Raw genomic sequence first — 10,137 nt, 5'->3', positions numbered from 1 at the left:
TATGCCATGGTCAAAACATTGCAAAGTGGTTTCATACAAAACAATAAAATATTTCTTCCTTTTCAACAAAGTTTTCCCACATTATTTTAAATAGGCATTAAATCATTTTATTTAAATTTTAATGGATATTTTTTCTTGGTTGGTAGGTCTGTTGTGCTGTTCAGTAGTTTAGTTTTCATCTCATCTCATAGAACATACTATTTCATATGAGTTCAAGTAATGTTAAATTCCTATCAAAACAAAAGTAGATGATATTTGATTTCAAATGACTGCAAAACTGCATAACTCAACTGCCAATGGAAACAGATTTCAGCATTACGCTTCAGTAAACAAAACACTGAACTGCCCATTTAATAATAATAATATAATTAATAAAAGTATCGATAAGGTGACCTCTATTTGTGAGGCATGGGTATAAAATGAATGATATAAGTTAGACAAACCTATCTCACAATATTTCATACTGAATATTGTATGAATATTCTATTCTTTATCAAATAGTTAACCCAAAAATGAAAATCTGCTGTTAATTTACTCACCCCAGGGCCATCCAAGATGTAGGTGACTTTCTTTATTCAGTAGAATGGTAAAGAAGAGCTGAACAATGGCACTTGGTGATTCATAATATGCAAGTCAACGGGCACCGTCACTTTGAGAGTCAAAAAAAGCAGATATAAAAACACAAAATGAATCTATGCGGCTCCTGACAATATATTGATGTCTTATGAAAGCGAAACGACCGGTCTGTGTAAGAAACTAAACATTATTTACGACATTATTACCTGTAATCCAAAGCCTCAGACAAAGGCCCTGTTTCAAATGGCACCCTGAACCCTCGTGATCTGCACTTTCGTGACGTAATGCCGCAAAATGTTCTGTGCACTCTGCTCATGACGCACGCAAGGCCGTGAATTCACGCAGTAAAGAGGCAGCTAGGTTTAGCAAAATATTTTTGTATTTTTATTTTCAACATATTGTATTGTGTTGTTCACCACTGGTACTTACTTTTTTATCCTGGATGAAAAAAAAAAATCGTAAAAATGGGGCACAACGTATAGGATAAAGACATTTTCCGTATTTATATATATTTTTTTACAGGTGTTTTACTTGTATTTTGAATTTTGCACTTCATTGCGTTGTTTTAGGGCTAACGGAAATGTCCGTAAAATTACTGGATAATGTCTGTCCCCTCCCCTCCGTGTGTGTAGTGAAGATTCTGTTGTGAACAATAACGGCGTAGTCAGTTCACGGCCCGGTGTGACCGTTTGTCTGAGATTATTATGGATTTGCGGAATTAATGCTGTAAGTAATGTTCAGTTTCTGTATATCATGAGCCGAGGGGATCCATTCGAGTTTTTGTTGTCTGCTTTTTTGACTCGTGACGGTGCCCGTTGATTTACATATTATGAATGACCAAGGACCATGGGTTCAGTCTTCTTTACTGTTCTAAAGAATGTCATATTCATCTTGGATTGGTCTGGGAGTGAGAAAATTAACAGCAATTTTTCATTTTTGGGTAAACTATTCTTATAAATTTGGGATTGGGATTATGAGGCCAATACCGCAACTAGCTGCAGTCCAGCAGAGGGCATTAGAGGATCACAGCCTGACACTGAAGGGGGAGTGTGCAGATGGGTTGGGGAAATTCCTCTTTTCTCACAGAGGATGGAGCAGACTGTGTAAACGGGACAGACAGTGGACGAAGAGCTCCTGTGCTGCACTCAGACCCCGTGTGCTCTGCTGGAACTCTCCACTTCAGCCATCATGAAGCTCTGGCTCTTCTTCACACTGGCACTGCTCTGGCTGGAGGTCCAAAATGGTGAGCAGAGCTTTCTTCTGCCTTGTTATTATTACTTCAAAACATGAAGAAAGTCAAAAATGGTCTTTCTATTGCCTGAAAAGGAAATAAATTGAATGTGTATGGTGTGCCAGTGGTGACTACGGTGCCAATGGAAACCAAATTCCAGAGTAGAAAGGGGAGGAGAGATCAAATCAGGGCAGAGTTTTACTTAAACTTATGATTAAATTGTACAGCAGAGACAAACGTTAGACAATCAAATATGTTTGCATCCTAACAAGGCAATTATTATAATTTTTTTTCCTGTGTTGTTTTTTTAATTCAAACATAAATCAAAAGGAATCAAAAGATCTGTATACAGTTTTCCTCTAGACCTCGTGATCCTTGCATGTGTCAAATGAATTTAAAAGGAATTTATGATTCAGTGAACCTCAGCATTGTTCAGTTTTGTACGCTTTTGCACAGAGAACAAGGAAGGCATACTTCCAGCATTGCTGTTTGTACAGCTGTTAGCTGAAGCATATAGAGCAGATTTCCAGATGGCAGAAACCTCTTACGCTTGCTCTCTCTCGCCTTCTTTTTTTTTTGGGCTTGGTCATAGGAGTTATCAAGTGTCACAAAGAAAGAAATTAAACACATATGCCGTATTATGTTTATGGCGTACTAGCAGTGAATAAATGACTGTTACTGCTCTTTAGAAGTTCCCCATGTAAAATTTGCCAGTCGCATCCAAATGCTGAAACAACACGCTGTTGACTAGGAAAACTGTGTTTTGGTGTACCCAGGTGTGTGTCAGCAGGTCAAGCGTAAGAAAGAGGCTGGTGAGAACCGCATTAGACCAGGAAGAAGGAGGGTGAAGGTTCGCTACCCCAAAGTAAAAGAAAAGGAGGCAGGAAGCAAGGGCCAGTCTATTCTCACCCAGGTCCTTGATAAAGGCCGTTTTCTCAGATTGGGCGAGAGCCTTTCTTTGAATCCTGGGAAAACACTGGAACTGAGATGCAAAGGGACTAATATAGGTTGGGCGTATCCCTCTTATCTGGACACCTTCAATGACAACCGCCTCAGGTATTCTTTCTCATTTTATCTATTCATTTAATATAGTAATCGTGTTTTTTTGGCACATTGATTACCAACTGTATAACACAGTTTTACTACAAATACCATGGTTAAACTATGGTTAGTGTAGCAAAACCATGGTTAACTTGTGGAAAAAAAAAAAAAAAAAAAAAAAAAAAAAAAAAGGTCTTTCTCTTGCTCGAAAAGAAAATCAATTGAGAGATGTTTCTGGATGAACGTGTATGGTGTGCCAGTGGTGCCAATGGAAACCAAATTTCCAGAGTAGAAAGGGGAGGAGAGATTAGATCAGGGCAGAGTTTTACTTAAACTTACGTTTCAATTATACAGCAGAGACAAAAGATAGAGAATCAAATATGTTTGCATCCTAACAAGGTAACTTTTTTTTTTTAAATGATTTTTTTCTTTTCATTCAAACATAAATCAGAATCAAAAGGAATCAGAAGATCTGTATACAATATTCTTCAAGACCTCATGATCCTTGCATGTGTCAAAAATGAATTTAAAAGGAATTTGTGATTCAATGAACTTCAGTATTGTTCAGTTTTGTACGCTTTTGCACAGAGAACAAGGAAGGCATACTTCCAGCATTGCTGTTTGTACAGCTGTTAGCTGAAGCATATAGAGCAGATTTCCAGATGGCAGAAACCTCTTACGCTTGCTCTCTCTCGCCTTCTTTTTTTTTTGGGCTTGGTCATAGGAGTTATCAAGTGTCACAAAGAAAGAAATTAAACACATATGCCGTATTATGTTTATGGCGTACTAGCAGTGAATAAATGACTGTTACTGCTCTTTAGAAGTTCCCCATGTAAAATTTGCCAGTCGCATCCAAATGCTGAAACAACACGCTGTTGACTAGGAAAACTGTGTTTTGGTGTACCCAGGTGTGTGTCAGCAGGTCAAGCGTAAGAAAGAGGCTGGTGAGAACCGCATTAGACCAGGAAGAAAGAGGGTGAAGGTTCGCTACCCCAAAGTTAAAGAGAAGGAGGCAGGAAGCAAGGGCCAGTCTATTCTCACCCAGGTCCTTGATAAAGGCCGTTTTCTCAGACTGGGTGAGAGCCTTTCCTTGAATCCTGGGAGAGCAATGGAATTGAGATGCAAAGGGACTAATATTGGCTGGGCATATCCCTTTTATCTGGACACCTTCAATGACAACCGCCTCAGGTATTCTTCTTTCTCACTTTATCTATGTTAGAATCATAAATCTAACACATTAATAGCTCCTGGAGTATTTTCAGTTTGGAATACTAGTGTTTCAAAGTTGTAGTAACATAATTACATTGCATGTGAATAAATACAAGTTTCAGTTACACTTTATTTTAAGCTGTCCTTGTTACAGTGTAAATATACATGTAAGTACTGAGTAATATTATCTAACTACATGTACTTACTATATGGTTAGGGTTAGGATAAGGGATTGGCTTAGGTTTAATTGCATGCAATTATGCATACTTTTTTGTTATAATAATAAATATGTGTAACATGTAACAAGGAAACCTTAAAATAAAGTGTTACCCAAATTTCTATTTGAATGTAAATAAATAAACAAATAAATAAATAAAAAAATTGCAAAAATGGTCTGATAAGGAATCAAATGTTAAAAATGTTGACTATTTAATTCAGTGGTCAACTGTAATTACTTCAGGAAGGTCATGTCGGACACATTGCTTTTTGGGATACAGTATTCTGTGCTTGTGCTAGCTGTAAACAAATCTAGTAGGTTAATAATTTCATCCATTCAGAAAATTCACAATAGGTTATTGTAGATAAACTTTTGTGGACATGAGCAAAATAAAATATTAAATATATAAAATTATAAAATTATAAAATAAAACAAATTAAATTTTTTTCTGAAGTATTCACTGTTAGAAATAAATTCAATTTATAATGTTAACTTTAAAATTAATTTAAACCAGTGTTCTTTTATTATCAATGAGATGCTATGCTATTATAGTTTCTGAATTATTATTTTTTTATTTTCTGTTTTCATTTTAATTTGAGCATTTTAGTAGGTTTGTTGTGTTTTTGTCGTTTTTATAATTTTTTTTTTATTATTTAGTACATCAAGTTAAACTAAAAGAAACTGAGAAATGTTCCCTTGGCAAGTAGCTAAAATAAAATTTTATTTAAGTTTAATTTTAAGTTTTTTTCATTTAAAGTACTTTTTAAAGGATTTTAGTTTTAGTTAACCCGCTCACTTCAAAAGCGGACACTGCAAAAAATATCATTTAAGAGACATCAAGCCTATTTCAAGCAAACTGAAATGATTTCTAAACTGAATGAATATGCTTTGCTTTATGGATAAAATATGATTTTTCTGAAAAATATTGTCAGAAGAAAATATTTATCATCGGTGGACATAAAACGTAACCTAAATTTGTAGAATGACTCATACATTCCATAGTATATATACAGGCCTATCATATACTGCAGAAATAATACAAGTAGTATGATATCAGTATGCATAGCCCAAGTCTAGACTTAATTGATTGTGTTGTTCCAGCATCAAGCAGCATGAGCGGTACAGTCAGCTGATTCTGACCTCGCCCTCTGCTGCTGATACGGGGGAGTACAGCTGCTGGGTGGTGCTCTGTGACGGAGAAGAATGTACAAAGGATGGAGAAAGCACCTCTGCTACCTACATATACTTCACAGGTACAGCATCTGCTCACATATCATCTATGTGATCTTGAAACTCTAAAGACATTGTTACAATTCTCTTTGTATCTAGACAAAGACGAGCTGTTTGTCCCCTCTGCCATCCATTTTGAGATCATCTACCTGCGCCCTGACAAGCCTGCCACTGTCCCGTGCCGGGTGACAAACCCCAAAATCAACGTCTCGCTGCATAGGGAAGTTCCTGCAGAAGAAATTGCTGTGGATGGGATCCAGGTCTCTTACAACCCCATGAAAGGCTTCATCATCCAAAACCCCAGTCCAGAACACAAGGGCGCTTATTACTGCAAGGCCAACAGCACCACGAAAACCACTCCACAAATATCCACTAAATACCAGCTGCTGTATGTGGAAGGTAAGAGGACAGCATAGTAGTGCTGCTAATAACACATTTTACATAGTGTTTTTGGCAAAGATGCATTTTAGTTTTGCCATTTTCCCCCTCGTAGTGCCTAGTGGCCCACCTTTGGTGACTATTGAGGCTTCTTCGAACATAGCGAGTGGTGGAGACATCTTCAATGTTACATGCACAGTTCTAGGTGAACCTGAGATGAATGTCAGCTTCAGCTGGAGCTATCCTGGCCAGGTGAGTGCTACATTATTATTATTTTTTTCTTTTAGAAAAGGTGATTTGGCCAAGATTTGCTCATCTGAGCGTCCGATTCAGGATGATTGGGTCAATAATATTTGAGTTTTTCAGTATTATGCTATTTTGTGGATGCTACAGCTTTGCTCGTAACAATTCTAAAGAGATACACTATTGATCAAAAGTTTAGAGCAATTATGATTTTCAATGTTTTTGAAAGACGTCTCTTATGCTCGCCAAGGCTGCATTTATTTGAACGAAAATACATTAAGAACAGTAATACCGTGAAATATTATTACAATGCTAAAGATCTTTATAATTTTGAAGGATCTTGTGATGCTGAAAATTCAGTTTTGCCATCACAGGAATAACTTACATTTAAAATATATTCAAACAGACAGTTGTTTTAAATTGTAACAATTCACAATATTACTATTTTTACTGCATTTTTGATCAAATGCTGCCTGCCTTAGCATAAGAGGCTTCTTTCAAAAACATAAAAAATGTCAATTATTCCAAATGTTTGGCAGGTAATGTAGATTCAGATAAATAGGTGTTAATGTGATGTGTGTGTTTCTCAGGGTCAGAGGCCGGTGAGCATTCATGACTCCTGGCGACTGATAAACCGCGGTGTGGGACACACAACACGCATCTCCCAGAGCGTCATGATAGTGGATGATGTTGAAACGATTGACTATGGAAAGTACATCTGCACCACCAAAAATAAGCATGGACAGACATTGGTGGCCACAACGGTAAAGTCACATGAATAAGAACACAAAGATTATATTATTGAGCTGAGCTGGACTCCATTCAAACTTCAGGCTTCTTGCTGCTTAATAATATCATTATGAAAAACATGCATTCTATATATGACTTGGAAATAAAGTGCTTCTTTTAAACTCAATGATGGAGCAAGTTAATGCAAGCTTCATGTTCAATGGTAAATCAACAGCACACTTAATACAGTTTGTGATGCACCATTGTCTGTGAAATAGTGTTTTTCAATCATGCTAACCTATACTACTCAGAATGGTAGGTGTTAGGTTCTATACGCATGAAATATGTCTGAGGAGCATGAAGGCTTTGTGCTCCGCTCTAATGGACTCCGTATGTGGAATGTGCAGCAGGAGCCCAGTGCTAATTTTGGTTCAGTGCGACACATTCAAAGTATGTTTCTCCTCCTCCCACAGAGATTTCTGTTATTGAATTATTAGCAATTTAAGAATAAGTTACAGTAGAATTCACTACACAAAAAACAGAACAGATCAGAGTCAAACTACAAGCCAATTGATGCATAGACTTAGACTTCCAGCCTGAACATGATGAAAAGAAATAAGAAAACCAACAGATACAACAGGTTCTTGCACACATTCACTGCTTGCTCCCAAAAATGGGAATTGTCTTCATTTACTCACCCTCATGTTGTTCCAAACTGGTATGACTTTTTTGTTTTGTGAAACATAAAATATTTTAAAGATTATTGGTAACCAGACAGTTTCGGTTGCATTATATGGGAAAAAAAATATAATCGAGGTCGATAGGAACTGAAACTGTTACTAACATTCTTTGTGTTCTACAGAATTCCATACGGGTTTGGAATGACATGAGTGTGAGACAAAATTGTTGATGACTGATTTTATTTTTAGGTGGACTATCACTTCAATTACAAGTTATAAACATGGGGTTACAATTACAAACAGATTAATTTAATTCTTTATTGATTGCATATTTCCGTGAGTTTCAGTTTCACACCAACATCCACACAAACAGCCTATCAATACATACCAACATAAAGAAAAAAACGACTTCTTTTGCCATTTAACTTCTTTGTAAATAGCTTGAATGTAAAGCTGCAGTGGAGGGTTTCAGACAGAGGGGGAGCTCCTGAGGCCACGAAACATGCTCGTCATTACACTGGTCTCATGATCAGACATAAATATAGAAACAAGGACAAACAAATCTGTCCCTCAAATCTGTCCCTAGGGCTCAATCATACTGAATAATATACAAAACCCGTATTCAAGAAAGTCATACAAAATTTCAGATTCCCAGTAGTGTATGCCTTCAGTCACAGGGCTGCCCAATGACATGCCATTTCCATATCAAGCACATTATACCATTGAATCTCTGATTGCCAAGAAATGAGGAAAAGGGATAATTAAACCCTTAAACAGGCATTAATCAAAGCATTCAAGACTTTTAATCAACCATTAAGAATTAATTCTGCATCAATCACTGTATTGCATCTCTCCTATGCATATGAGAGTAATATGGAGAGCGTATCTGTGATGAAACATGCATCATGATCTGGGTAAAGCTCACCTTTTTGCAGTTCGTAATGTGTGATTTAAAAAAAAATAAAGGCATGATATAAACGAAAAAAATGTTGCATAAGGTTTTGAGAACACATGGTTGAGATCAGTGAATATTTCCATTTGAGTAAATAGTAACAGTCAGTTTATGGCATGAGTTGATCTATGAAGTGCCTCTTTAGAAAAGTTAATCTGGGGTCTGAGGTCTTGCATAAAATAAAGGGAAACCAAACGCTACACGAGCAGCAGCATCTGGGAAATGTCCACGGACCAGCTGGCATTTGGGCATTCGTCCCAGAGCAAAGATAGATCTGGGTATATACAGGTACACTTAAAGGCGTCTGGTGGAAAAGTTGATAAAGGCCCCAGTCGTGGATTCTAATGTCAGTCCTCTAAAAAAAAGAAAAAAGAAAAAAAGTCAGGAACTTCAGGAAACAAAGCAATCCAGGAGGGGAAAAAAAACCATACATTTGAGAGAAACCTTCTACAAGCCCTGAGATATTTCTTTTTTCCTCCATAGTCTGACGTGAAAGGCAAAGTACGAGGGTGACCTCATTGGTAAGTGCTTCTGTGCAATATAGTCTTCAGTTTTAAAAAAAAATCTATACAAGAGTCAACAAAGTCAATTCCATATTGAGAGCCATTGACATGGTCCAGACCAGCTTCAGCATGCAGGAAGTGCTCCGTCCTGTATGAAAGTGCTTCCTGGAAGCTGAAGGCCATTGTTATCTGGGCGAGACGGGAGGGCTGGAGAACACTGCAGAGTTCCGCGGTGACTGGAGATTCAGGGATGGGGAAGGGGAGACCTTGCGGGAGCTGCTCAGATCACCGTTGTGAAGCTTCCAGAGCAGCTCTTCATTCTCCATAGACAGGCGTTTGTTCACTTTGGACTCCTTCTGGAGGGTTTCCTGCAAAACCGCCTGCTCTGTGGACAGCTGTCTGCAACGGAACAAGGCAGCTCTGATAAACTTGATTAGAGTAGTCACTATTACTGCATAAGATGAAAGAGCAGAAGGTCTCTCAGCACAAAGCTTTGCTGCAATGAAAACACACCATTCTTACCGCGAAAAGAGCACAAACAGTAATCAAAGCAATTAAAGTGTCAAAGCGTAGCCAGAAGCAATTTTGTAGAATTTCCTATACCACTTGCAAATACTGTAAAACTTCAAAGACTTTGGTTTGCTAGAGTTCTAACTGAATGAAGCCCACTGGGAAAGCACCCAAATGTTAGAAGCTAGACAGGCGGACTGAGTAAAATAAGTTCTAAAAACCCAAGGGTATCACGTTTATAAACACAAGATTGTGGTATGCTACCTTGATAAAGCAGCATGTTTGTCCATTCTGGCTTTAAGGTCCTCGTTTTCCTGTTGCAGTTTCTTAAGACATTCATCCAGCTTCACATTCCTCTCCATCTAAAAATAAATCAAATCTTAGTGTTTCTCCAGCACATATATTGTAGGAGCGTCAGATTTGTTCATCTCTTTACTGTGATTAGAATGTAGATGCTTTATGCACAACAGATAATTGAGCTCACCAGTTTGTCTATCTGCATGAGTTTCTTGTCCTGTTCATGGATCTGTTTGTTTTTGATGTCCAGCACTGCTTTAAGGCTTTCAAGCTCCTGCTCCAGATAAAGAGTATGGGAGTCCTTAAACATAAGAAAATAAGCAAGAGAGATCAGCAATATA

General features: G+C 37.5%; 3 protein-coding genes across 9 annotated transcripts in view; 1 reads left to right on the top strand and 2 right to left on the bottom strand.

The window, feature by feature from the left end:
• Positions 1 to 844, bottom strand: part of LOC107658049 (myotubularin-related protein 7-like) — a 28,836-nt gene extending 27,992 nt beyond the window's left edge. For both annotated transcript variants that reach the window (XM_016446449.1, XM_016446452.1), the window contains exons 1-2: positions 783 to 844; positions 540 to 649 (exon numbers count right to left, since the gene is read on the bottom strand). The gene's annotated coding sequence lies outside the window, so the exon portion shown is untranslated. The remainder of the gene's footprint in view (positions 1 to 539; positions 650 to 782) is intronic.
• An 804-nt stretch (positions 845 to 1,648) lies between these two features.
• On the top strand, positions 1,649 to 7,530 carry LOC107658048 (platelet-derived growth factor receptor-like protein). The gene is made up of 6 exons (XM_016446448.1): positions 1,649 to 1,819; positions 2,584 to 2,863; positions 5,376 to 5,527; positions 5,604 to 5,903; positions 5,998 to 6,134; positions 6,716 to 7,530. The coding sequence occupies exons 1-6, from the start codon at positions 1,765 to 1,767 to the stop codon at positions 6,905 to 6,907; spliced, it is 1,116 nt and encodes a 371-aa protein (XP_016301934.1). The 5' UTR covers positions 1,649 to 1,764; the 3' UTR covers positions 6,908 to 7,530.
• A 227-nt stretch (positions 7,531 to 7,757) lies between these two features.
• mtus1a (microtubule associated tumor suppressor 1a) overlaps positions 7,758 to 10,137 on the bottom strand; it is a 31,841-nt gene continuing 29,461 nt past the window's right edge. For 5 of the 6 annotated variants that reach the window (XM_016446436.1, XM_016446439.1, XM_016446438.1 and 2 more), the window contains 3 exons: positions 9,984 to 10,097; positions 9,764 to 9,861; positions 8,493 to 9,388 (listed from right to left, as the gene is read on the bottom strand). In XM_016446436.1, the coding sequence (XP_016301922.1) occupies positions 9,175 to 9,388; positions 9,764 to 9,861; positions 9,984 to 10,097 (426 nt within the window). In that variant the 3' untranslated portion in view covers positions 8,493 to 9,174. Of the gene's footprint in view, positions 9,389 to 9,763; positions 9,862 to 9,983; positions 10,098 to 10,137 lie in introns of all 6 variants that reach the window. The other variant, XM_016446440.1, reaches the window with a different exon arrangement.

Source organism: Sinocyclocheilus anshuiensis, unplaced genomic scaffold (assembly GCF_001515605.1).
Source record: "Sinocyclocheilus anshuiensis isolate Anshui unplaced genomic scaffold, SAMN03320099.WGS_v1.1 scaffold227, whole genome shotgun sequence".
Taxonomy (NCBI): domain Eukaryota; kingdom Metazoa; phylum Chordata; class Actinopteri; order Cypriniformes; family Cyprinidae; genus Sinocyclocheilus; species Sinocyclocheilus anshuiensis.
The sequence above is the reverse complement of the archived record's forward strand: the minus strand, read 5'-3'. Positions and strand labels throughout refer to the sequence as shown.